The 27,993-nt window shown below is 43.2% G+C and overlaps 4 protein-coding genes across 5 annotated transcripts; all 4 read left to right on the plus strand.

Annotated features, from left to right (window-relative positions):
* Positions 1–350: 350 nt before the first annotated feature.
* On the plus strand, positions 351–2,783 carry LOC143123940 (myopalladin-like). The gene is made up of 2 exons (XM_076285201.1): positions 351–435; positions 1,754–2,783. The coding sequence occupies exon 2, from the start codon at positions 1,773–1,775 to the stop codon at positions 2,781–2,783; it is 1,011 nt and encodes a 336-aa protein (XP_076141316.1). The 5' UTR covers positions 351–435; positions 1,754–1,772.
* A 3,586-nt stretch (positions 2,784–6,369) lies between these two features.
* Positions 6,370–12,242, plus strand: LOC143123941 (myopalladin-like; the record flags this gene model as incomplete). Its single annotated transcript, XM_076285202.1, has 9 exons — positions 6,370–6,562; positions 6,673–6,724; positions 6,877–7,411; positions 7,542–7,613; positions 7,844–7,985; positions 8,244–8,267; positions 9,325–9,441; positions 9,598–10,462; positions 12,101–12,242. Coding segments are annotated over 9 exons (2,142 nt in total), but the record flags the coding sequence as incomplete, so codon positions are not given.
* Positions 12,207–21,454, plus strand: LOC143124519 (myopalladin-like). 2 transcript variants are annotated; one of them, XM_076286116.1, is made up of 11 exons: positions 12,207–13,345; positions 13,442–13,583; positions 14,595–14,675; positions 16,228–16,449; positions 16,783–16,932; positions 17,012–17,091; positions 17,178–17,307; positions 18,225–18,432; positions 18,621–18,786; positions 18,880–19,013; positions 19,871–21,454. In XM_076286116.1, the coding sequence occupies exons 1-11, from the start codon at positions 12,414–12,416 to the stop codon at positions 20,050–20,052; spliced, it is 2,427 nt and encodes an 808-aa protein (XP_076142231.1). In that variant the 5' UTR covers positions 12,207–12,413; the 3' UTR covers positions 20,053–21,454. The 2 variants fall into 2 exon arrangements, with proteins under 2 accessions (XP_076142231.1, XP_076142232.1); XM_076286117.1 differs by lacking the exon at positions 14,595–14,675.
* A 3,530-nt stretch (positions 21,455–24,984) lies between these two features.
* Positions 24,985–25,410, plus strand: atoh7 (atonal bHLH transcription factor 7). Its single transcript, XM_076285203.1, has one exon. It carries the CDS (start codon positions 24,985–24,987, stop codon positions 25,408–25,410), a length of 426 nt encoding a protein of 141 aa, XP_076141318.1.
* The last annotated feature ends 2,583 nt before the right edge of the window (positions 25,411–27,993 follow it).

Consider the following 27,993-nt stretch of genomic DNA (forward strand, 5'->3'; position numbering starts at 1 on the left):
GAGGATTTCTAATTCTGTAGAGCTGAGTCTTTTTGACAGACTAGCGTAGGTGCTCTTCTGATGCAGGAGTCCCTTTACCGATTTCTGCTGCCTGGCCAATGAGGAGGGGCGCTCCCCTGCCACATGGTTTCGGGCCACCCCAAAATAACCTGCGACCAGTGTGCTGACAAATGTTGCTACTTTTACTGGTGACAGGTTGCCCCAGCTACTAGCCTTCAAATCTCCCCCTTCAAACCCCAAGGTTAACTCTGTGTAAAAAGTAGAGGAAGCACGGGCAGCTGCCCTCGGGCCAGTTTCTCCTGGGGGGGCTTCACTGGACAGCCCCGGAATACGCTCGGCCACGGGACAAAACACACACACGCCCCACGCACGTACACAGGTGTGCTTCAAGGACTGCCTGATTCAGGAGCAGCCTCCTCCGGGTTAAAGAGAAAGGTAAAGCAGCCCCGTTCATTCCCTGTCATTACCTGATGGTCATAGTATCCGTTGGACTGGCTGCACTGCTGATTACATTAACTTGTTTGTTTTGGTATGCGCATGCAGTCATCCTGGACTGACTCAACTCTCCCATGCACTGCCCTGGTTTCTCAGCTGGACAGGGAATGCAAACTTTAATGTGACAGTAACCAGAGGGGAACCTGGCTGAATACATGGATAGGGGCGAGCGCACTCCGGCTCAATTTGTGTCTATTTCTGCTGATTTGCAGCGGGGGGTTTGTAGCGTGTGATGTGTTTTCACACTTTGCATAATGTTCCCGTAACCGTAAACCGAAGGCCTGTCCACTTTCATTTCTGATCGTATTTTAAGACGGACTAGATGTGTTATTATTTGCTTCAAAGTGACAAGAGTGATGAAGCAAAGTGATTTTCCCTGATTTTTTCATGTAAAGTGACCCCACGCTATAATTAGATATGACTTGGGAGAGTCGGACTCTGTTTGCAAAGGATTAATGTACACACCAGCTGCCACAGCAGGTCTATTGGAAGGGCATTGCTGCTGTTCTTAATTGCGCTGATTTGAGTGTCAGTAGCATCTGTTTGCCCTATCCCGTTTCGGGATTCAATAACGACTGAGGACCAGTGTCAAAAACTGTTTAATATCTGCGTGGCACTAAGTGCCTGTGTAACTGTCAAGGGATTCAAGCTTTTAATAGACAATACCAAATCAATGAGATAGATGACGGATTGTATTAGACATTTTCGATATGAAAATGAAATTCTGTTTAGTAAAAACACAACTTCAATATCCTTTTAATACAATGTTTGGCTTTTTGGGTCTACATACTGTTGATAGGCAGGGTTTTGGGTTAGGGTTTTGTATTTTCTGTTATTAAGACACTTTGCAAAGAGATAAATTATAAGGTAACAAAATATATTAAATGCTTTCAAGCACAAGCATTAACCAAGCTTTAATCTATTTGTGCAGTATACAGTATCTTTTTATGTCCTTCATTAGCATGGTTAAAGTTGGTCTGAGTGTGTGGTGGGTGCAAACTTTTGGAATAGAGAAGCACAACTAAATATGTGAGTCTGTGATATTTTAAGATGTCAGTGTAATTGTGGAAAGCAATGTAAAACTATTTCTTGAGCTATTTTGTAGTCTCACATGATCTGTTTGCACATATCCACTCTTGCATTTAAGTGTCAATAGGTTTGTATGAGATTTGGTCCTCATTTATTGTTTAACAAATGATCAAGTTGCGGTTCTGCATTGATATCTGATAATGATACAGTGCTATGTTTTTGTTTCTAGAGGCACACAGAAGAACAGAATGGACCAGCCCACATCACTGTCACAGTTTTTGCGGGAAAACTACCTGGCAGAGGCCAGAGCTCGCCACAGACACGGAGAAGGGGGTCACTCGGACTCGTCCCCCTCGCGGCGTCTCCTGTACGGGACTCTCAAAGGCAAGGCAGAGGATTCTGGGATGCGTGAGAATACTCAGTTCCCCGATCTGTCCGCTTTTCTCAGTCAAGAGGAGCTCGACAAAAGTGTCAACCTTGCCAGAGAAGCCATTGGTCACGAGCCCCATGAGAATGAAACGTCTGAGGCCAAACCTCCACAGACGGCCCCCTCTGGGGCCCCAGCGATGACCTCGTCTATTATCAACCCCCCTGCGGACAAAACTGAGAACACCTCACTAACACAGCCATTCACATCAAACAGACAACCGCTCCAAAACCCAACGCCCCTCCATGACGGTGTGATGAGGAACAACAGAGTTCCCAGGGAGCCCTCTCAGGACTTCAAGCGGCCCATGAGGAACCAGCCTTATGGCCTTGAGACTCAGTCCAAAAAGGAGTTCCTCAACAAAGCGGCCGACTTCATTGAAGAGCTCTCCTCGCTCTTTAAGGCCAACAGCTCCAAGAGGGTACGGCCACGGTCCTGCAAGGCTCACAGGAGCAGGAACAAGCCCCAGCCGGACGGCATGGCCTTCAGTCTCAATGTGGCTGATGAGCGGGAGAGGCCCATTCACTCCTTCAGCACTGACCCGTCAGAGGCCCTGTGCGAGGACTTTGCCCAACAGGAAGTGGAAATGACAGAGCAGGAAACGTTCATGCCCGAGGATGATGCCCTGGAGGAGGAAGCTGCGGCCGAAGGTGAGGCCATGGCCGAGGTCGAGAATGAGAACACGGCCTTGCTGGAGGGCCAGACCTCAGAGGAGCCCGTCTATGAGCCGCCCCACTTCATCCAGAAGATTAAAAGCCGAGAGGTTCCTGAGGGAAGCAAGGTCCAGCTGGACTGTATTGTGAGAGGTCTCCCTGTGCCTGAAGTTCGGTAAATAAAACACACAGCCTCAAAATCAAGTTTATGTTAAGATGTATCTAAAGCGACACATACTAGAAAAAGTTTTTCACAACATTCACTAATGTTTATAGTAGTTGCTTTTAGCTCATTATGTAACTAGCTATTCATAAGTAAGAACTATCCATTTACCTCCACTGAACAAAACTCATCAGTCTCTCTGTATGGATTTTACATGGCTGTCTACTTAGAGGTAATTTATGCTGACAATAAAACCCATCAGTTTATGTTGACTTCTGACATTTGATCTAGAGTAGCAGCCATGTTCCCTCCTCAGTTTTTGCAATCCTATTTCAGGGACAAACAAAATGGTGTACGGCTGTGTCATCATGTTAAGGGTTGTTCTCAGAGGAAATCCCATAGTGATATATCCATAAATCATATACTTGTCACGTCCCCCAAAAATAGCTCCATAGATACCAGTCTCATGCTCCTTATTTTCACTCTCATTCTTCAGTCCATTCAGATTATTTAACAGCAGCGTCTTCTGGGTAGGAATTAAATGGAGCTGCCCATGTGGGGGTAGTAAGTCGACTTGGAAAGTCTTCTGTAGTGTGATGTGCAGTGGAGTGTCTGACAGGCGACACAAATGGACAGCTGTCACTAGTTCCAGTGTCATTTAATCAACTGTCTGAGACCGTGTTATGTCAGGAACATTAGATCATCTCAGCTTTGTTAACAGACACATGAGCATGTGCATTTTTGTGAGTCAATGTGTGCGTGTACGTGTTTGTTTGTGTGTGTGTGTGTGTCTGTGTGTTTGAATTTGTGTGTTCTTTCGTATGCATCTGCTTGTGTGAGTGAGGGTGAGAAAACTGTTTCAAGTGTGTCAAGTTTTCATTGTCTATAGTCCAAATCCTCACCCTACTGAAGAGCTCAGCAATAAATAGCTGCATTAGAATGCTCCATTCTCAGCATTTGTCACGTGCCTGGTCCTGTGTGGTGTTTGAATTGATAGACAAAGACAGAAGTTACCCAGAGCGGTCAGGGTAACAACTCGTGGGTGTGACGGAAAGGTCCCAGTGGACAATGTTGACAAGAAGCAAGTATATTTGGCAGTGGGACTTCCATGCTGTGCGGACAATGGGCACATTTGGGTTTTAGTTTCTTACACTTGGAGGATGATATTGGAATTGACTTGAGAGATTCGGTAAGAAAGGCTCTCTAGCTTTCAGCGCAATTTATTTATTGGGGTTATCTTGATGAAGCCAAAGCCAAATGTCTATGTTAGTTGAGAGTGTGGAAACTGTCTTGTTAGCATGCTAGCATGTGGTTCTCTTTGAATTTGTGATGTGGTATCTTTTTTTGTTCTTATTCAGCTTCTCAGTGTGAGAATCTGCAACAAACTGACTTATTTCATCAGTTAATAATACTTTTTTTGGGAGAAGACATCAACCTCCATTAGAGTATTATTGGCTATTACTTTTTAAAAATTAAAGCCAACTTCCTAAACAAAATTCCAACCAAACAAAAATCCCATCAAGTTCTTATTAATTAAGGATTAAAAAAAAATCCCAATATGTCTTTTCAGCCTCGTTCATGTAATTTTTTCAGTGACGTGTCTAGGTCGAGTGTATACTCAGCACTACCTGGTCAGCAAACATGATCATATGTGCAGTAAAACTATGTTTAGCACTGTGTGTGTGTATGTTGGGTATGCAGTCATATTTGTGTGCTTGGTCAGGCTTAACTGGGGCTTCCTGTGATGTTGGCCTGTGTGTCTGGAGGAAAACTAACCCCTGACAGGTGCAGCCTGGAGGACCTAGCGAGAGGACTGTCCCACTTTCCTACCACTCACACTGTTCAATTACACCCGCACGCATGAGAATGGACATGCGTGAGCCAAAGTCTGACAGTACATTTTGATCATGTTGCACTGTTACAATAGGACACCCCTGTCACAGCCTATGAATGCCAGGGTTTGATGTAAGGATAGTGAGAGTTGGGTGATGTGTCAATGGAATGAAGTAAGTTTCCTCTTACACTTCTCCAGTGTTTTGTTGATTAGGGCTGATTAACAAAGTCTTTGCTAGTATTCCTAGATGCAGTTCAGTGGGACTGTGCTTGAAAATGTTTTCAGTAAGTCTTGCTTGTGCTGGTATTGTACCAGTGTCACTGTTCAATTCAGTTATTAAGGAAAGTGGCTATTTGTTTTCTTTCTTTTACTTGGGACAGATAGTTGCTATGGAATATACCCATATGTATCAGTTAGTGTGCTTCTGTATACCTTTAGTGTTTGCTGTGTTTGTATTGTAGCTATTATGTCTCAATGTGGAGAGCTAATTCTGTTTAAGTCATTTTACCACAGATGCTGTGTTTGTATCGGAGAGAGTATCGGAGGATAGCAGAATAAACCCAGTATTGCCAGATTTTGTAATGAATCATATGATTTGTCCCTCAATATACTCTATGGTGTACTTAAATATATTATCGTTAAGAGATTTTTTTTTCACCATTTATATATAAACAATGTTTAAGCTATACATACACTATTGGATGTGTCTAAAGTTAATTGCTGTATCAATTAACTTCTGGTTCGTTGGATGGCTTGTTGTTGTGCCATGTATTTTCCTGGCACAGCTAATCAGGTCTTGGAATCCTGCTATCTGATATCACTGATATGAGTAGATTCCGTTGATGTGGGGACTGTGATTCAACTAAGACCCATGCAAAGACCGTCTCACTCAGTCACACCTGTTTGTTTATCACTGGGGGTGTTTTACACACCAGCCATGCTTCATCAGCCCAAAATAAACTGTTGCTAATCTTAAAAGCTAGAATCTAGCGGTGGGGGCAGAGCATAGGCATGCGCACAGAGTCAGGAGCTCATGTCAGTCCCAAAGGGAAATGGACAGAGAAAAACATAGAGGGAAAACATGACCATTTGGAGTTCTTTATGCTAAATGAGGTGGCCTAACAAAGCCATAGCAAGCCAGGCCTTAGCTCCAAAATATTTGTACATATTTTTTGGTTTGGGTACCTCTGAATAGATCCTATTTCATGTTAATTTTATAAATATTGACTAAGTATGAATATGTTGTAGTTGTGTCCTATATATGCTAAATGTTAATAAGGTGTATAATCATGTGCTATTGTCCACCCAACAAAGGGTTTCAACTTCAGCCCCATAACTGTTTTGACACCACATGACAACATTGGACTGCATGTGTATATTTTGCCCAACTATTATTTTGATGTAAATGCGCAATAATGTCTGTTTACAAATCATTCAAAGCATATTTTTCAATATTTATTTTTATACCCATATTGAATAATTAGCTCCATTACTGACTAACCAGTAGCAAATGATTGTTGTCACTTCTAAATGTAAAGGTTCTTAAATCCACAAACAATGTCATATCTGGTAGTTAACTGTTATCTGGTAATTAAATCTCCTATTTGTCTTATTCTACATTTAGAATGCATGAGCCATGTATTTACAATTTATAGAAATGCAATTAATTGTAGTAATTCTTACCAAATGCATCAGTTAATAGGTTATAGGCTAATAGGCTTTCATGTAAGTCATATGTTAATACCAATGCCATGATTATCTCTGGTCAAATGTGTTGTCCTACAGATGGTTCTGTGAGGGGAAAGAGTTAGAGAACAGCCCTGACATCCAGATCATCAACAATGGAGAACAGCACTCCCTGATCATAGCTGAGGCATTTGAAGAAGACACAGGACGCTACTCCTGCTTCGCCTCCAACTTCTATGGCACAGATTCAACATCAGCAGAGATTTATATTGAAGGTCAGTATTTGATGTCATTATATGGGCTCTTTAAGTTAAAGCTCATTTCATTTGACTGACTCAACATCTTAATATGTTTTGTGTTTTCTATCATGTGTCTTGGATTACAGGTGCCTCCTCTTCAGATTCTGAACCAGAGCAGCATTTTGACCATTTAGCACAGTGAGTTGAGTGTCAGTCACCAAAGAAAACAGCACTTACAAATAAATACAAATTAAGTTGGTACATATATTTTTTATGAATCTCTTTGTTGTCACCACATGGAAAATGGTGAAGCTTACCTCTTATTTGAATGTTCTTGTGAATCCATCAAGGGTGCAAGGGAAAGCAGTCCAGTCCCAAACCACATTGCCTTCAGCCTCCAGCAGTCAGGCTAATGCGTTTGTTGAGGACTCGTTGTCTGCGCCGGCAACAGTTTATCCTGAAGCTGCGCCACCCTCAGAGGTTTCCACACAGCCAGCCACCAGCGAGGAGCTGTGTCCACCTCCACCTGCCCAAGTCCTTTCCACACCCCTGCCCACTACCCAGGTGGTGTCTCCACTGGCCGCCCTGCAGCTTGAGCCAGCTCCTCTGACGATCCAAGACACCAGCGTGCCAGTCCTCACCCAGGAGATTCCTCTCGAGCCTCCCTTACTCGAGCAGCCAGAGGTCACCCAGGTGGCCTCTGCAACGGTTAGCACTCAGTTGGACTCAAGCCCACCACTGCTGCCCCCCCTGGGCGTCCCCTCCTCTCCACCCGCCTTGACCGCGCCTCTGGCCATCCCCGAGGACACAGCGGCACCTTTGGCTGAAGTGCTTCCCACATCGCTACCTCCACTTGTGGTGTCCACCCAGTCCAATGGACTCGAGGTAGCACTCTGATTCAAACATCAATATAGAACGTCCTCAAAGGCAGTGCTGATTTGGTTTTGGAATATTTTGATTTGCACTGTTCCGGCAGTTACGGATTTAGTGTGTCATTTTATGTTTCTCTTTGAAGGGTCAGAATGGAGGCAGCTATCCGCAAGGTTTAGATGGAAGGCCAATCATGGCGGCCCCTGTTTTTACAAAGGTGACTACTTTTGCCAGCAGCAGTTCAGAAAAATGTAGCTTATACACAAATGTGTAGCAGCTAGTGAAATAAATAACAAGTTCGGTACAAATTTCTTTCTACCTTGCTTTAGTTTACTTGTCCTAGAATATTGTAATTCTTGCTGCTGTGTAGAAATACTGGTCAGTTTGCTGTTTTCCTGTAAGAGCCTGTGTGTGAGTATAAGCGGTGTGTGTCTGTGTTTGGCTCAGAGTTTACAGGATGTGCTTGCGTCAGAGAGCCAGCTGGTGGTGCTAGAGTGCCGTGTGAAAGGAGTGCCCTCCCCAAAGGTGGAGTGGTACAGAGAGGGGACTCTCATAGAGGACTCGCCTGACTTCAGGATCCTGCAGAAGAGTAAGAGGGCACACCAGCACTTCACACTCATTTCACTTTAGAGACAGCACACGTACAGTACAGTACAGTACAGTACAGTACAGTACACGTACAGTACTTATTTTGTTGATGACTTGCTGAAATCCCTAGTATGTTAGGGAGCGCCTCTGTGCACTAACTTTACAAACAACACGTATTCCAAACAATCTACAGTATCTGCAGCACTTGCATTGTCATGTCTTTCAGTGTCGTAACAATGACTGCTTTTCTTTTCTGCAGAGCCCAGGTCTTTGGCAGAATCAGGTATGCATTTAACAGGAAACTGTAATTCAACAGGACTGAATCATATATTCTGGCATGGAACCTTGTCAAGTCCCTCTAAACCTTTAAGCTTAAGTTTATATATAGTCCATCATAATCACTTATTTTAATCACATATTCAATTACTATCCTTGCTAGAGGTCATTCAAACACAGAAACATATATTTTACATTGAGGCGATCGGCCCAACGCCTAATATGCAGAGCTCCTGCATATATTTCTGTGAAATCAAATTAAATAATGAAAAAGACCTGAACCAGAAACCTTTGTGTCTGTGTGTGTGCGTGTATGCGCATATGTGTGTGCGTGTGTGCGTGCTTGTGTGTGTGTGCTTGTGTGTGTGTGTGTGTGTGTGTGTGTGTGTGTGTGTGTGAGAGGTAGAGAGAGAGAGAGAGATATTCATCCTCCCCATCTTTTTATAGGAACAGTAACCTTCCTTGAAGAGCCATATTAGTACTTATAGTCTAAACATAATTACACAAATATTTCCAGAACTTTTTGGATAAATGAAATGTTTTTCATAGCCTGGAGTAATTTTCAGATGGGAAGCTTGTGTTCTTGTGTCTCTCTGAATGAGAGCCAGTGTAGCAACTGAGTCCTAACCATATAAGGTAGTCAAACAGGCTTATGTCAAACACTGACAACCACAGACCCTTTCAAGGTGTCCAAAGCCCATGGCAGATTTGAATCAACAGTGCTACAGGTTCTTTACCCATTTAAGTAACCCCAAGATATAGTCCGAGACAGAAGTACATAAAGGCAGAAAGAGAAGACGCTGTTTAATGAAAATACAATATATTGTTGGTTGGTTTTTACCTAGACTTGTCACTTGACCCCGTGATTTATAATTTCAGTATTCACTTTTTCAATATTCCTAATTTACCTTATAAGAGGCCTCTGTAAACAACAGTCCATGTTAATGTTATCAGTGGTCAATATGTTATGGCGGTGTCATATCCCTTAGCCTTGTGTGGACACAGCCAAGTGGGCGGCCTCTGAAATATGTGTGTGTTTATTTTTGTGTGTGTGTAAACCCAAGAGGAGATATGCACTTTGGTTATTGCTGAAGTCTTCCCTGAGGATTCTGGGACGTTCACTTGCACGGCCAGTAATAAGTATGGCACAGTCTCCAGTATTGCAGCACTGAAAGTGAAAGGTAATACTTTGCTTGCTTGTGTGATGTTTACAATGACACAGTACACAGTATGTATAAAAAAACGCACATTGTCCCACACAGTAGTGTGCAGAACAATGATTGACTTCATCATTGATGGATAGGAGTGTCCCCTATGTTATTTTTGCACCCTATTAGGCAATGACACCAACACAAATCATGTAAAAACACTGTCCAGCCTAAATCTGGAGACCACGCTCAGCAAAGTGTCTAAACAGACAACCTCGGAGTATAAGGCGTCCAGTGTGAAGTCGCAGCTGGACGGCTCCCTGACCAACTGCAACAAGGCTTACTCCAGTACCCTCTCCCTCCATCCCCTCAGCAGCAGCGGCCACCGCTTAGACGCCTACAGCACCAGCATGCCCAGCCTTGACCCACTAAGCCTCGGCAGCCCCCACCTCGACGCTTTTAGGTCCACCTTGCCCCGTGCCGCTGACCCCACCAGCTTCAGTATGCCGCGCCTCGACCCGCTGAGCATTAACCAGAGCGCCGCGCCGTACCAGCCCCCCAGCTCCGGCCCCCTCCAGCTAAACTCCACCGCCCCCAGCCTCTGGCCTAACAACCACGCGGCCGACCCCGGTCCACCCGCGGAGCCCGGCCCCGTCCCCGGCCCAGCAGCCCCCGCTGAGCCTCTAACCTCCTGCCTCAAACCCCAGCTGGACCAGCCCTCAGCACGAGACCCCGAAGCCCAGACCCTTCTCTCCTGCGACCCCCCCGGGGGCGCTGTGCCTCTGCTCTCTAGGGCTGAGAGCAAAGCCAAGCCGCCTGAGCCAAAATGCACTATACCCCTCCCAGATCCCCCTGCGTCCTGCCTCAAGTCCAGACCGGAGGGTGTCCTAGTGAACCACAGAGAGCCACGGTCAGCGTCGCGCGTAGGCCTACGGGTGCACTTCAGACTTCCAGAGGATGAGGAGGAGGAAGAGGTGGAGAGTGAGGACGGATCCAGCGCCCATGAGGACGCCTCACCCAAGGAGCCACCCCCTGTACTGGCCAAACCCAAACTGTGAGTACCCTGACGCATCCTGATGGGAGACACATTTCATTGGACTGAATATTCATTCATATTTTGTTGCTCTTTATTCATTCATATTTTGCTGCATGTTTTATAGTGCTATGTAGTGTTTTATTATGAAACCAGAAATAGCCTTACTTAATGAATTCATTGCCAAGTCAGCTTCAGATGTAGCTTGTTTAAGGGTTCAGTAGAATCGGCACTGATGTAAACTAGCTCTTCTGCATATTAGCATGACTGAGAGCTCCCAGTCTGAAGAGCTGCAGCTCTAGTCAGTGTTGCCTCTATATTGGGAAAAGTAAACATTCACCAAAGGAGGGCTGAGCCTGTGCTCTCTGTCCTTGCTGTCAAAGTAAAGTGGTCCAGTCTGAGATTTGCTCATGCCCTCTCTGCATTATGTGGAGTTTTGCGCACTGGAAGAGCAAGTGGGGGTATTTCAGAAAGTAAGTGCAATTTCTTGTTGCTCTGCATAGAACACAACATTTCAGCTTAGTGTGGAGACAGACTATCCATTTTGCAGAAGCTTTTTATTCCTTACATCAACCTTCGTCTTCCATTCCCACTTATTTATTTTTGTAAATAAGTATCAGGTGGTATTTTTGGGGTGTAACGGAATATGTCAGTGAAGGAACGAGAGGTTCAGTACACTTTATGGGGGCATGAGAGGACATTTATTTGCAGAACTTTCCTGTGTAAGTAAATGGTAGCTGAGCTTTTTTTAGTATTAATGGTCTCATGGATTATAACTGCGTTCAACATGATGCATTTATCTTTTTGATACAGAACAAATCAACACAAATATTGAGGGAAATAACTTGTGATACAATAACTGGTGATACTCATAACTTGTGATACTCTTGTCTGCATGACATAGCATAGTCAGCAGCATAGCATGTGATACACAAAGAGTGATGTGCTCAGGCTGCAGAGAGTGAAGTGCCATCTGTTTTTTGTGTGGGCTGTTCAAGATATTCCCCATATTGGGCGCTTGGCAGCAAAAATGATTGGAATTGTTTTTTCTTCAGTTAGGTGTGATGCCCTAAGCCCTAAGGCATGGCTGATGCACCAGAGAGGTTGTTTGTAACTGCTCCTTTGTTAAAGAAAGAAAACAAGGCTAATATTGTTTTGAGGTTAACGTTGGCTTACAATCAAGTACGTCTGTGTTTCTCTCCTTCTGTTTGTTGCCCTGAATGGTTTCCATACTGTTGTACTCATGGTAGTGTACAAAATGATCAAGGACATACTTTTATAAGGTGAGAAAAGATTACTTCTCCACTGCCTATTATTATTGTAAGTGGTAGTACTAATATAGTAGAAATAGTTGTTAAATTATTTTTCCACCCAGTATATTTATATTCAGCACTGAGCCTCTTATACACTTGTAAACGTAGACAATAGAAGACAAAAAGTCACCTCAGCCTTTGTCTTGTCATAAAGTGTGTGTGTCAATATTGTGTTTAGTGGACTTAATAATATAGATAGATAGATAGATAGATAGATACTTACTTTATTGATCCCCAAGGGGAAATTCAAGAATGTTAATAACACTGTTTGGTTCAAACCACAGATCTGAGATCAGATGTGATTATGTATGTTAAGCTTTTGCTCGCTGGCTGTGCTCTTCTGCAGGGACCCTGTTCAGCTCCAGCTGCTCCACAACCAGGTGCTCCTAGAGCAGCAGCAGGAGGGCGGCCCCCCGAGCCAGGACAAGTCCCAGCCCTCCCCCTCCCCCTCCCCCTCCCCCTGGGCCAGCAGATCCCCTCAGGAGGCTTCAGCAGCGCTACTCCACTCACCTTTCACTGACTCGTCCTGTGTGCTGCCCATAACACATGCACCTGTGCAGGCCAGGCCAGCCCCGACCCCAATCCCACCTCCCGCTCCCCAGGACTCGAGGAGGCTGGTTCCCCAGTTCAGTCCAGCAGCTCCTCCTGTTCTATCTCCCATGATGCCTCGAGTGGTGTCCACCTCCGCACCTCCTGTTAGCATGTCTGCACCCACAGCACCCAAGCTGGCAGCCCCCCCAGTCGGCCAGATGCCCCCAATGAATATGGCTGGCCTGAGTGTGAGTGTGGCCCCTCTGCCCCACATGAGTCCCATGGCTGCTCCAGCCATGAGCATGGCCCCTCCCACCTCAATGCCACGCCCCTACAGCACGAGCTACATGCCCGCGGTGGGCGCTCCGCCTGTGCCCAAGTTCATGACCGCACCCACGTCACCGATGAGCGTGGCTCCCTCGTCTCTGCCCAGCGTCAGCTCGTCGATGCTCAACATCGCTCCGCTGTCTCCGGTGCTGTCCAAACCCCCAGTGGCGCCGCTGAGTCCACCTCCACCTGTAGCCCAAGCTCCAGCACCGCAGCATAGCCTCCCGCCACTTCCGCCCGTCAGCTCCCTGTTCACTGGCGCCAGCAACTCCCAGAGCTTCAGCTACGCCCGACCCAAAGAGTTCATCGCCGCCCAGACCCTCTCCCCTGTGAGGAGCCCCTCTCCCACTGAGTCGCCGGTGCCTCTGCTCCACGAGCTGGCCGCCGAGCTCAACCTCAAGCTGGCCCGGGAGATGGGCTCTCCGCTGAGCCCGGCCTCATCCGTCTCCAACTTCCCCACGTCTCCGCGCGTCTTCCACACCAGGGTGCTGGAGCCCCCCACCAGCCCCACGTACGTCTCCTCCCCGACCACGGTTCCTCCTGCCTTCCTCAACTCCCCGTTTCTACGGGCCCAGTCGCCCCCCCAGGCCTCGTCCCCGACCTCCAGCAGCTCCACGCCCAGCCCCATCCAGAACCCCGTGGCCTTCCTCAGCAGCGTCCTGCCCTCGCTGTCCTCACTGGGGGGATCCCAGTCCACCAACTCCATGGGCCTGCCAAAGAGGGCCCCCATTGTGTAAGTACACTAACACACCCCACTCAAATGTAGAATTGAACATTGGCATTTGACTCAGTTGAGGCTGCTTGACGCATAACTGATGCCTTGTCTCAGGCCTCAGAGCATTCTGAGGAAGACAGCGCGAAGCCAGCGGCTTCCATCAGATGAGGATATCCGTGAGAGTAAAGAAAGCCTCATTCACGATATCGAGAAAAAGCTGAGATTTAAAGAAGACACTATACGCCAAGGGGCACAGGTATTAGACATTTTTATCACTATGTATATTAAATTGGTGATTTTAGTTCACTTGCGTATTTCTACTTCAAGAGAATAAACACAGGAAGTGAACAGTAATCAAGGCATGTTGCAAAATTAATGTTGCATTTTGAGATATAGAGGCAATGAGAAATCCATTTAAAATCTATGACTTCGATAACACAAAACAGAAATATAGAATTGCTTATTGAAACTGTGTGTGGTAGAGGTCATAAAAAACATCAGAAATGTTGGAAAATAACAAGGATTCAAGGCAAACCATATGACGAGATCCAGCATATACGGTTTAGATTTGTTTCTGTGGTTTCTTTGTTATTTCAAACCAAAAACGTCCACCGTTACATAGAATCAGTTTACAAGAACACAGGAACTAAGAGTAGTGTTTTTCTGCAGCCAATCATCCATATCTAAAGATATGAGGAATACATTTGTACTGTAACTGCAGATAAAGTTCTCCAGACCTTCAGACATTTTTATTTTACATGTAATGTCCGCACACTACAAAAGGAGTTTGTGTCTGTCAAAGCATTAGCCACACATTCCATACAGACTGGATTCCCAAAGTCAGCTTCTTTAGTCGTATGTAGCTTACACCTTTAGGACAAAGTCATGGACATCAGTTTATCCAGGAAGACACATAAACCTTCCAAGAATCTTATTCAGACATACAGTGGCTATCTGCAGACATCCCAGCACAAGGCTCAGATCTGTTCAAAGGACACTAGACCTTGGATCTACATACTGAACCTTCTAGAAGCGCATACTGACCTCTTTCATATCTTGTCATCTTCATCATTGTTATCATCACCATCATCATCATTCCCATAACAAGAATATTCCCACTCGTACAAATCTCACTAATCCAATCACTACTACACTTGAGTCCGTGTGCAGGGCCTGCAACAGAGCCATACGAACCCAGCAGGAATGGGAGTGGAATGTGTGTGTCATGTCATGTCTGTCTTCACCCTTCATCCCTGTCCTCTCATAGAAGCTGCCCTATGAGGGGAAAGCAGCGAGCAGACCTCTTGGACCAAACATTCCCACTGCAACTGTCATTAACTATGACGAGGTACAAACCCAGCATCCCTCTACCGCCCACACCGCTCTGCTTACTAGCACTGTGGGACACATGCAGGGGTGTGGTGGAGGTGGCCCTGTAGCATCCGCTTTTATTCACTCACTCTTTTCATCCATTCATCCATTCATCCCTCCATCCTGTAATGTGATGCGGGCGCTTTCGGCTTCTGTTCATTAATAGTCTGATCTGCATGGATAATCACTATTAGAAGATAATTCTCATATCACTGCTAAACCACCTTCTGCGTCTTTAGCTCATAGTCACATACCTCAATTTGCAGACAGGTTGGTCAATGTTACTGTAGATGGGTGACTTGTATGTAAACTTATTTAGCAAATTATTAACTCATGAATAGGCGTTGACATGTTCTGAAGGGTAAGTAAGTGAACTGTTGGCATAGTGATTTAAGAATCTGTTCATAGTACATGTATAGATGAACAGTTTTCTTGTCATCTCTCTCTGCCAATCTCTATAGCTGAATGTCAGTGCTAAGACAGAAATACAAAACAGATATGGTAAAGTAATCTATGCTCTTTTGTAGGGTAACAAAAATGTATCCAGTATAGCTCTTCTTATGTCTGAATCTGGTATCTTCAATTAATTTGTTTGACAGTCATCATTCTCCCAATTCAACACACACACACACACACACACACACACACACACATACACACACACAGTGATCACAGGTCACCGGTAGCCTACTGTACATGGTTGAAGCAAATCCCTAATTTCCTAGTTTACAAGAGACAAATAATCTTAATTGATCATTAAAAGTACCTACGAACAATAATCAAACAGTATTATGTTGTAAATAATTGATTATTGATTAAATGACTTAATGTCTTATTTCAGTCTGTTCTCTGCTTTCCCCTCATCTTTACCAGACGTTTCGAAATCATAACATAACAACTTTTGGAAAAAAGAAGAGTTTGTTTTCTGATTTCTAGAATACTTAAGTTATACGTATTGTCCCATAGCCATTCACTTCTACTTTAAGTGCTTGGTTTGTCACTGCCTCTGTAACTGCATTGTGTTTGATCGACCGCACCTGCTCACGCCTGCACCTGCCCAGATTTGACCCGCAACTTGCAGCACCTTTGGATTGGAGACGGGCATGCTAGAAAGGAAGCCATGGGTGCCAGCATTTCTTACTAAAACGTCCCTTTAAAGGCCTTGGGAGGGAGGTTTACTTAACGTACATACTGTGCAGCTACCGATACACATCTTCTCATCCGGACTGACTGAATCTACTAATTTGTCATGCAGATCTAGAATGTTTATATTATGGTGAGATGAATAAAACAGTAGTCGTGCCAGTGTTAGGTAAGATGCGGAATCAGCAAAACGCTCAAATATTTGACTGATCATTTTAAGACATTTATATTAAATTGAGGACCATTAATAATGGTCTGTGAATGAAGATACAATAAAAATGAAACAGAGTATATTAAACGTGTATTTTTCATGGGTAGTTGGGCAGTATTGGGTAGGTTTATTAAATCATAGAGAAACCCTACGACTCTTCGCTGTTTCTCTCCAGGAGTACAAGGTGTCGAACTTCGAGCAGAGGCTGATGAGTGAGATTGAGTTCCGTCTGGAGAGGACCCCAGTGGAGGAGTCGGATGACGACGTGCAGCATGATGAGATCCCCACGGGCAAGTGCATCGCCCCGCTCTTCGACAAGAAGCTGAAGAACTACCGGGCGATGGAGGGAGCTCCTCTCACATTCACCTGCAAAGTAGTTGGAATCCCCATCCCAAAGGTGTAGTAGTGCCATCTCATACTAACCTCACAGTGTTTCCCATACATTGACTTATTTGTGACGGCCCACCACAATATCAACATTGACCACCACACAATGATTTTCCAGGTTGTACTAAATTGTGCTTAAATCTGGTTAGCATCATAACCACGCTAATTTGTTAAAAACTGTTGCATTCAAGTTAATTCTGCAAACCTACCACCACAAATATAATTTAATTCTGTGGGAAACACTGCCTCACATCTCTAACAACCCTGTTAGCCAGTGAGGCATTTCACAGTATGGAAACCATGGTGTCCATGTCTTGTGATCTAAACATGCTTCCTCCGTTAGGTCTACTGGTTCAAGGATGGGAAACAGATTCTAAAGAAAAATGATCACTACAAGAAATACAGGGAGGGCGATGGAACGTGTGCTCTGCACATAGAAGCAGTCACCAATGAGGACGACGGCAACTATACAGTCATGGCTGCCAATCCACAGGTATGTCACAGCTTTGGACTCAGCATTTCATTCATTAACATTCAGAGAGCACATAGTCAAATCCATGTTTGTATCTAAGGGGAGGATGAGCTGCTCTGGCCATCTGATTGTCCAAACGGGTCCTGTGCGGAGTCGGCAGCAAATTATTAACTCTCAGAGGTGAGGGCAACTCGTACAGTAAGAATTATTACAACTAGCAAAACATATGGTGATAGGTGGTGACCTGGTGCTCTCCATTACGCTAGAGTACGGGCTCGGGTCCAGGAAGTGGAGGAAGGAGAGCCAATCCAGGAGCGCTTCTTTCGGCCTCACTTCCTGCAAGCTCCAGGGGACATGGTGGCCCATGAGGGGCGGCTCTGCAGACTGGACTGCAAGGTACGTCACCCCAACATCAATACTACACCCTGTGCATCAGTACTATAAATACATTAAGCATTAACTAACCAATTGATAACAGCAACAATTTGCCCAAAGAACTATTGTCAAGTCATTGGATGGTGTGTTCTTTAGTTAATGATAATATTATCATTATATTACCGTACTGTATTGTGGATTCTCAGCTTTTCTTTAAACCTCATATTAATGCAATTTCCAAGAAAATAACTGGTTGTTTAAAATCTCTTTATCGTTCCGTTGATTGCTTTGCACATGAAGTCTGCAAAAGAATTGTAACTCGGTTAATTCTTCCAATATTCGACTATGCGGATGTTGTCTATGGCAACACCCTTGAAACACATCTTCGTCCTCTCAACGTACTATATAACAGTCTCTGTAGATTTGTACTTAGGTGTCCTTATAGGACACATCACTGTGTGATGTATGAAACTTTGGACTGGCCGGCACCCAACACCAGAAGACAGCTCCACTGGTCAACTCTTATTTTCAAATGTATTCCCCTCCTTACTTGAAAGAGCTATTATCCTCGAAATAAATAAATAAAGTACTGTCAAGAGCCTAGGCTTACAGGAAGTAAACACAGAATAGAATAATAATAAAATCAAATGAATCCTAAATGATATGCTCCTCCTCTGCTGACTGGTATTGGGTAGCTATGAGTAGGCGAGTTCTGGGAAGTCCTGCTGTGCTGTGTCAACATTTGCCATGAATATGTATCATGAAGAGTGGAGTGCTGTTTGTACCTCAGTGTAAAGATAGCACTTTCTCTAGCTTGGCATATGACGACCATGATGTCTCTTCATTAACTTGTTGAGTAGGATATGGCATCAGGATTTACTGTGTTTATAATAGCCCCAAATGTACTTTGTGTAAATCTGTGCTTTTGTATTCTGAAGGTGAGTGGGTTACCAAACCCAGAGATCATGTGGTTACGGAATGGGCAGCCCATTTATCCAGACTTCACTCACCGGATGCTGGTGAGAGAAAACGGCATCCACTCGCTCATCACTGACCCGCTGACTAAGAAGGACGCTGGCACCTACACCTGCATCGCCTCCAACAAAGCTGGCCAGAGCTCCTTCTGCCTCGAGCTGAGAGTCGTGGGTGAGCTGCTTCTCCTGTGAACCTGCACTGCATGCACAAGAGAAATGAGCCGCCATTATGATACATACATACCTACAAGTGTATTTGGAAATGTTTATTGAAAGAGGGGGGTGTCTGCGCTTAACCATAAATGGTGGCCCCAATAGAGAGATGGTGATTACATTATGCAAGTACTTTTTGTCTTTCAGAGAAAGAGATGAAACACCCGCCCCAGTTTGTGGAGAAGCTGCAGAACACAGGCATCGCCGAGGGTATCCCCGTCCGACTGGAGTGCAGAGTCGTGGGCATGCCGGCACCGGTCATCTTCTGGAAAAAAGACAATGAGACCATTCCCCACTCTAGGGATCGTATGAGGTAAACAAGGTCTTGAAACTATACTTTCAGATTATGCCAAAGTAAATTGGCAGGTAAAGAGGCTAAATGTGTCTTTGGATTGTCTTTACCCAGCATGCATCAGGATGCCACTGGATACGTTTGCCTTCTCATCCAGCCAACCAGGAAAGAGGATGCTGGGTGGTACACAGTTTCAGCCAAGAATGAGGCTGGCATCATTTCATGTACAGCAAGGCTAGACATTTATGGTAAGAGCACAGCATTTATGTTTATACCTTTTATTATAAATTATTCTCAATAGGTGATGGTTTCTTAAACAAGCTAAAATGAAACCCCCTGACAATATATCATTAACCAGTCTTCCGCCATGATAGAAACTGATCCAATGCTAGAAGCTGATCTGATATTACACTTTTTTAACATTTTAACAATGTCACTTCTTATGTAGCTTCTGCAGCTACATTCAACTGATCACACAGCTCAGAAAAGGTAAACTCACTGTACAAGGGAGCGAATGGTTGTTCTAAGACCGTTATTGTGCATTTTAAGTGTTGTAGAAAAACAGTTCTTGTACTACTGGAGATACAAGGTGGTCTCAGAGACAAACTCTCTGCCAACCATGTCCTTGGTCAGTCATGACCTGTGTCTGGATTACTAATGCCATTCAACCTCAGAATCATGTTATTCTGGTCCATGCTCATTTGTAAACAGTAGCTGTGCATGCAAGGCATGGTTGGAGCCATGTATCACACTAACACTCCTGAACTCCTGCAGTGTTTTCTCATCGGCATCACATAGATCATCCTAGGACAGTTGTGACATGTGACTACTGGTTTGCTCGTCCAGGTTGTGTGACCAAACGTCGCTCGTTTCTTTTCTGTGTCTGTCTGTCTGTGTGTGTGTCTGTGTGTGTCTGTGTGTGTCTGTGTGTGTCTGTGTGTGTGTCTGTGTGTGTGTCTGTGTGTCTGTGTGTGCGTGTGTGTGTGTGTGTGTGTGTGTGTGTGTGTGTGTGTGTGTGTGACTGTGTGTGAGTGAGGAGTTTTGTGTGGTGTGATGGAGAGCTTCAGGCAGATTCTGATGAGCTTGTTTTCCTTCCTGTCCGCAGCTCAGTGGCACCAGAACATCCCTCCACTCCCCCAGAAGAAGAGCACGCGCCCGGTGAGCCGCTACGCTGCGCTGACCGGCCAGGGCCTGGACATCAAGTCAGCCTTCCCCTCCAGCGACAACTGCCCCATCCTCTTCGCCAGCTCCCCCACGGAGGCTACCCTGGAGAGCGAGGAGCTGTGAGGGGGGGAAAAAAGGGGGGGGGGGTGCTTCGGGACCCCCACCCAGCCAGCTCTCAACCCCTCTCCCCTCCCTCAGACACCACCTGTAGACTGTGCCAGAACAAGTCTAGTATGATTTTTTGCAGTTTGATTGTTGTGGTTGACTGTGCTTTCACAGGGTATATTCAAGGAGAGTAATTGCTAGTCAACGATGCTGTTGTTGCTCTTCGGTCATCTCTCTATTTTGTTATGTTCGTCCTATCAGGCACGTTGATTAAAAAAAAAAGTCACAGTTTGCTTACAGTAGTGATCTTAGTGTGAGGATTCGTTTCACCACTTAGTGGTGGGGTTGCATAGTACGGTACGGTAGCCTACAAGTGGCTGCCAGTGGTGGAAAGTATGCAATGTCATGAGTGCCATTTAGTAATCTCAGTCACTCATTTCAGAAAGCAGAGGTTTCATCTCTGCACCATTCCAAATGAATAAAACTAGATATTGCTGATCGATAGCTAAACTAGTTGTTGGGCTTCGCATCTTTCTCCACTGACTGCCACTTGGGGTTTACCATTCACAAATGTGCTGGTCTTTGTCTTTTTTTTTTACTCGTACGTCTTTGATATTTGATTAACATGTACACACATGTTGTTCAGATAACCTGGATGATAGATGGTAGTTTAGCATGACTTCAAAGAGCTCACAAATCATTTGAACTGAGTTTAAAATGGGAATCTTCCTGCATTATGCTATGCAGTTCTAATGGAATATTCTGCAAATCAACAGATTTTAATCGCCTTTTGGATTTTGTGAACAAATTCAGCTAAATCCAGTACATTTAAAGTGACCACACCAGTTGCCTATCAGTAATCATAGACAGTACTGAAATTATACCAGTGTTGCATTGTTGTAAAGATCTTAATATCTTAAAGAGTCATATGACTGCATAGTTCAAATACATGATCATATTTCCATTGTTAAAACATAATCTTTATTTACTTAAAGTGACGGCCTCCATACTCTTGTGGAAAGGTAACAGTGCAGATTAATGTGCTGAATAATGTACTGAAGGCTGAATACTACTTTATTTCTCTTACTGAACGTTTGCACAACACCTTAGATGAGAGTTATTTAATATACAATATATAAGATATATAAAATTTGCCATTTTGTGAGTTACAATTTTGTCAACATATATGTGCACTCTTCAAGAAAGCTTTATTAGACGTTTTTGAATGGGATTCATTGAGAGCCGTGTACGCTGGGTGGGTGTGTGGAGAACACTTGAGTTGAAATGTTATTTAATAGATTTAATGTTTTAAGGCAAATATTCAATTTGTGTAAAGTTGCACCATGTAAAATAGATGTCCTTTTCTGTGAATAAAGTTCTATTTATTCAAAGAAATGTATTATATTTGTACAAACAAAGTGCATCTCACACAGTTCTAAATAATAAATGTCAACAATTACATACCCTTTATCATCAAAGCATTTCTTTTAATCTTTAAATCTGCTATTTTTACAAGGTCTGAAATGATGTAATAATATCTCATATTTGATTATGCCCATTCCCTATGATCATCTTTACTGTCATCAGTAGGTTTAAATAGCATTTAATTAGGTAGTCTTGCAGCAAAAAGCAATTGGCCTTGATAGCAAAATTGGCCATGGACCAACTATTACAAAAGCCTTTTTGTGAGCAAATCTCACCCTCTTCATTAGCTAATTAGGCATTAATAATCTTGCTAGCTATTAGAGGAAGAAAGTTCAAACAGGCGTAAAATTGCATTCACCTTGCTTAACCAGATTACGGCCCACAGTCTCATTTCACCAGATGCCGCTTACGGGATTAGCCCGTTTTGGGTCACTCTCTACACTTCTGTGACCTCCATGATTGATATGCATTTATAGATCACACAGCCAAATATTTTAAAAAAACTGACTGAATTTCATAGTAAGCAATAAGCCAAACTGAGTCAAAAAAATCTTTTAAACCCCTAAGCAAGTTTTCTTGCCAGACATTGTGTCTCATTTTATTAAGGTAATTTCTAAATTGTCTCCTGTTAAAAAGATAATTTGATTTGACAGGTCATTAATATTTGATAACTCTATTTGTCATCATTTTATAAAGAGAAGGCATGTTTTGTGCATCCATGATGATGAACTTAAATCAAACTGAAATGAAAATATATTCATATCACATAAGATGCTTTCAACTAAATTTGTTCTGTTGGTAGTTTATCAACAATTATGTAATTTTCCTATCAAGTCTTTGAAAAAAAGAATTGATGATCTGACTCAGTCTGCATTTGGCTGAACTGCTTCTGCTTACTTGAATAGGCCTCTCTTTTTTCAGGTGCTGGACTGACACCAGTGGGGTTCCCATATCAGATTTAGGAAATCCATGGATTAAAACATGGAGTTTTACACTTTCCCTTCCCTAAATCCAAAAATAAATCCTAATCCAAATGTCCATGAGCAAGAGAGATGTTTTAATACCATCATAACAAGCGGGCCAGACTCTGGTCATTATGACATATGGCCGGCCGTCTTAATTTGAAGTGGAGGCAGGCCAGTGGCCCCAGACAAGCTGGTCACATGATGGGCAGAAAAACAAGCAAAGCAGAGCGACATGTCTGAGACGGGACCTTTAAAAAGGACACCCAGCAGCTGGCTCTCCAACCCCAAATCTTTAATCAATGAGCCAAACTGGTGGAGCGGATTCATATGCCTAATTGCACAACAGAATCACTTAGTTTGGCAAAAAACACAACCAGACAGCTCACCATGATGTCCTCCGGGTGATCATTTGTTGATTGTATGTTCAGCAGTGAAAACGATGTAGTCGCCATGATATTGGATTTATTGGATAGTTATATTTAGATTTGCATTGATCCCAGTACATCTGAATGGCTCTGAAGAACAGCTTGTTTTGAGCTTGCAATTGAATTTTTGTTCATTCTCCATTTACACTGGACCCTCTTTAAACAAAATATTTGTTTTGCATCCCATTGCAATAGAATATTTGAATGCATATACACTAATACTACATATTATATACATGAACTTTTTATCTCCTCGAACTGTCTGTTTGATCGACATTTTTGAAGTATGTGTGTGTGCATGTCTGTGCGTGTGTTATCTGAACTATGTTCATGATAGCTGAATTCACAGCTGACAGATGGAGACAACTGACAGTTCACTAAATTATTCTGTCTCTTCCATTTCCTCAGACCACTGGACAGATCAATTATTAATTGTTTATGTTCCCCTTCCCCCCTATACATAAGAAACACTAATGTATCCCACATACTGTGTTTTGTCAATAGCCATATATAATCATACCACCAGTGCCTGTAAGGCAAGCTGGGTCCCCTCAGTAAAACAACAATCTAAGAATAAATTAATAAATGATCCACTTCATAATGAAACACATATTTTTTGTTTCCAAAAATATGAAATGATGTCATGAATTGCAAATGGTGTATTTGAGTCATATTTCAGAAAGTATGTAAAATGTGGCAATGGCTTTCCATTAAGTACTAAAATAAGTAAGTACAAACCACATACAAAATGCATAGAAAAAGTAGAAATTGACTGTTGGCTAATTCCTTTTCTTGTCTACATTTTTTTGAAGCCTCTTATGTTTATGGAGGGCGAATCAAGGCTAATTAGCAGATGGCATGGGGATGGATGTATTTAGTGACATACTGTGTTTATTCTGGTAACCGTAAAACTGAACAATTTCTTCCCTTTGTCATGTGCTTATATGCAAAATAATACAGATACAGTTTTGACTCAAACCTTGGATTCACTCACTACAAGCTACACACACTAGACATTATTAAAAGTTGTCAATTTTACCTTTAATTAATTTTACCTTTAAAATACAAAATCTCTTAATGATGAATTTATTAATGTATGCAAGTGCATGTACTGATTCAGTCAAGTTGTGATGTCATCTTCATAATTCATATCCATGGCAGTCAGATAATGTTGCAGTTGCCCCCTTATGAATATGTACATCAAATTAATTAAAGGAGTTTCCAATTTGACATCTGCCATATCTGCATTCCGGTTCAGTTACAGGCCAAACATCATGCAAGCAGAAAATAAAATAGCCATTGTTTTGATCAGTGAGGAGCATGATTGGCCATAAAGTGACGGCTAATAAAAACTAATCAAGTTGTAAGTGGAGCTGAACAAAGAGTGAAAACAGATTAACACTGAGGCCCTACACCATAGAAAGTTGTTTCGAGCATGAAAATCATGGGTTCCCAATGTTGCAATGGGGCCCTAACATTGACCTCCATTGACCCCCAGTATGTTAAGGTTGGACGGGGCAGATGGCAGGTTGTGTATTTTCATGTGCTCATCTTTTAGTTTAGTTACAAGCTTTGAGACCAACCAATTGGAAAGCCATGTAGGTTAGAGCATATTTTGGGAAGGAGTTTAGGGGAAAGGGAGGAGGCTGTTAGTTCAGGGTTATGTGAGGTTGAGTGGGTGTGTGAGATTGGGGGGAGGGGGGTAATTTAGTTTGTGTGTGGAGTGTTTTGAATGGGGGAGGAGAGGTGGGTGCTCAAATGCTGTCGCTGTTATATATGGGTGTGTTCATGTAGCCAGACATGTGTGGGTGTATGAATTCATTTTGCAAAGCAAGTAATAGTGGTGTGTGTGTGTGTGTGTGTGTGTGTGTGTACTGGGAGGGGTTGTTGCTGTGGAGGGAGGAGCTCCCACCTGCTGCCACCTGTTCACCTCTCCATCCTATAAAAGCATCCTTGTCTCCTCCTCACCAAGTGCACTCACTACACAGCACTGAGCAGCCTCAGGATAAGGATTAACTCTGTCAAGACAAGTGCTTGTGCTGTGGCCCATTAAAGACACACACTTCTCACCGGAGCAATCGGTCCTCTCTTCCAATTTCATAGCTGGGAGTTTCAGCGTTAAACAGATCACCAGAATGAAGTCTCGCAGGCAAAGCTGCACCGACTCAGGTTCAGAGTCAGACACCAAGAGCCCTGAGAAGTTCGAAAGTGCATCGCGCCGTCGGATGGCGGCAAACGCTCGGGAGAGGAAGAGGATGGAGGGTCTGAACACAGCCTTCGACTGTCTCCGCAAAGTGGTGCCGCAGTGGGGCCAAGACAAGAAGCTGTCCAAGTACGAGACGCTGCAGATGGCCCTCAGCTACATCATGGCCCTGAACCGCATCCTGACGGACAATAGCAGAAACAGCACCCCCCACAGGCAGTGGCTGGACCTGCAGTTCGATTCCCTGCAGGCGGAGGCCTACCAGTACGGCTGCGTGAGGTATGACTCTCCTGGTGAAAATGAGGCAATGCACTCACCGTTTCCTTGCCACTTTGAGGGCTTTGGAGTCCCATCATAATGAGAAGGTCAGATTTTGATTCATCTCTATCATAGGGGAACCTGGTGTGAGCTGTCACTTGTGTCATTCAGCACTGGATATTCACAGAGAAGTGATCTGAAACTTCACCTTTTCATTTGATGCCAAAGTGCCAAATGAGAGGGTTGTGGGTTGCCTAATGTACAATAATTTATTGTGAACAAATTTGCTATTTTGTTGTTACAAACAGAAACAAATCACGCACATATTATCAGAATGATGGATGTGAAGGACATACAGTCAAAAATGACTCCTCATTGACCATCTGAAAGGATGTCCGGTGTGTTGTGGACAAACATTCATCTGTGAGCTTTAATTGGACTGTTACACACTGTAACCTTGTTTTTGCTTTGTATCAAATCTTCTAAATAGGGCCCTAAAGTCATGGACAGTGTTTTATTGCTTAGTAAAAGCAATGAGATGTATTGCTGTTTTCTCCCTCTTGCCAAACTGGCAGTTAAGACATTTATTTTCTTTATAAGATTTGCTTCACTGTTTTTATTTTGTATTATTATTGTATTGTTTTGTATTATATTGTATATCATACTGTCTTGCTAACGAATAATTGTAGGACAAGTGTATTTGCACAGTACTGTAGGAGTCAGATGGGGATGAAGTACAAGATTTAGGATGTAAAAGGATATACGTTAGAAACGGGTCTAAGGAATCTTAACCCTCAACAGTTGTGTATACTTTTTTACTGAAATAAAATGAGTTTTTGTATGAAAACACTTGGTCAGTATGTGCCTTGTCTTCTATTCCCATGATAATCTTATATTTTTGTTTTGCAAGGGTCAGGGATGTCAAATCAATTCAGCTCATAAGTATTCTTTCACTTTCCAGACACCAAGTCTTGTATTTATTTATCCTCATAGTAGTCCAATCAGTGGATTATTACACATACACATTAGGGGAATCAATCATCCGAGCAGCATAAACCTTCTGATGTATTTATTACAATGACCAACAGCATGAATACTCTTCCAGACATGAACCTGTTGGGAGAACTGTGGTTCTCATTCAGCAAACAAAGCCTCAAGCTTTGGCTTTTGATCTGAGCATTCTGTGTGCAGAGATAAGGGGCTGTAATGGGTGTACACAGCACTTTTAAAGCAGCCCAAGTGACGTCAGTACCATCCTCTGGTGCAGGGAGGTGTTGCTTCAGAGAATATTCTTTCTTTAAGAGGAACCGAGAGTTGTCAGAACCGTATACAATGCAGTATATTGTCTATATGTCTTCAACAAGGATTTAATAAAGTATAATAATTAAGTAAATTAAGTAGATCAAAATGGGTTTTCATCATCTCATAATCCCCATGTTACTTTGTCGTATCGAGGACATCACATTCTACTCAGGACAGTCGGTGTTTGACAGTTTGGTCTGAAATTCTACAAGTGTGTACCATGGGTATAATGCAGTTTGACTATGACCATCAGTTATCATTCAGCAATAAATAATACAATATGTAATAATATATCAAAATAGATAAATACATTATAGTTTATTACAGAGATATTTGAATGTATGTATTACAATGTCTTGTAAATTGAAATGGTTTTAACCAAAAACTGTTTACAAAGATATTGTGCATATAGCAAAATAATATATTCATGTAATAAATATAAAACAATATATTTATCTATTTTAAAAATGGAAATATCATCTGAAAAAATCAGAAATGTCTTTGACGACATTCAAAATAAAACAATGAAATGACACACAGCCAAGCAAAACACTGTTGCAAACAGTCAGCTGACATCATCACTCCATCAGTCTAAAAGGAGGTGCAGTCAAGAGAAGACTGATGAAAATCTAATTTTCATCAGCGAAAGAAAAATGGTACAAGTTGTGCTTGCTGCGTGCCTGCCACCAGCAGACCACTTGATAGGACAGAGAAATGAAAAGCTTTGTCGTGCAATGGCCGTGACTAAAAGCCCATTGAGAGGCAGCCAGGCATGAGCGGACACAGCCGGGCCCAAGGCGTGTACATACAGCTGGGGCGAGTGTCCAGCGCAGCTCCCCCACAGGCTCAACGGCCATTATAACCCATCCGCTCATTATGACAACTCACAAAAGTTTGATTCCAGCCCATCATTAACGTCCTCCTGATCCGCAACAAGGGGGACTTGGTGTAATGGATAGCATCACATTTTGGCACTGATGTCAGGTTGGAGGTTTCAATTTGAAATTGCAAGCCACTTCACATCAACAAATAGGTGAAATTTGTGAATGAGCAAAAACATTTTGTTGCCAATGTAATAATAATTTATTTTTTTGTAAAATTGTATAGCAATATGCAAGTATTTGTATGTATATGTGCTTGTTGAAGCGAGTTCTGATGAGCTGCATGTAGCTTGCATGCAAAGAGTGTTTGCATGATATAGGTTATGCAGATGGTCATGTTGATGCTCATGCTCAGTTGATTGTTTGCCCTCTTAATGTATGCTTTCTGACAGGTGGCTGTTCATATGTTAATATAGTCTTGGTCCAACGATATGACTGTTAATGAAACAAGCCCTCAGCTCATATATATTGCATTGGACATCAGAAAGCTCCAGCCCCGA

Source organism: Alosa pseudoharengus, unplaced genomic scaffold (genome assembly GCF_046254945.1).
Source record: "Alosa pseudoharengus isolate Yale_2024_CS ecotype anadromous, Long Island Sound unplaced genomic scaffold, YU_APseudo_1.1 YU_APseudo_1.1_scf_15, whole genome shotgun sequence".
In the NCBI taxonomy this organism is placed as follows: Eukaryota; Metazoa; Chordata; class Actinopteri; order Clupeiformes; family Clupeidae; genus Alosa; species Alosa pseudoharengus.

Excerpts from the sequence above, each read along its gene's own strand:
- LOC143123940 (XM_076285201.1), top strand. The coding sequence starts at position 1,773 with ATGGACCAGCCCACATCACTGTCACAGTTTTTGCGGGAAAACTACCTG.
- LOC143124519 (XM_076286116.1), top strand. The coding sequence starts at position 12,414 with ATGATGCCTCGAGTGGTGTCCACCTCCGCACCTCCTGTTAGCATGTCT. Across the intron at positions 14,676-16,227 it reads CTGTCATTAACTATGACGAG|GAGTACAAGGTGTCGAACTT; the intron begins GTACAAACCCAG and ends GTTTCTCTCCAG. Across the intron at positions 16,450-16,782 it reads TTGGAATCCCCATCCCAAAG|GTCTACTGGTTCAAGGATGG; the intron begins GTGTAGTAGTGC and ends TTCCTCCGTTAG.
- atoh7 (XM_076285203.1), top strand. The coding sequence starts at position 24,985 with ATGAAGTCTCGCAGGCAAAGCTGCACCGACTCAGGTTCAGAGTCAGAC.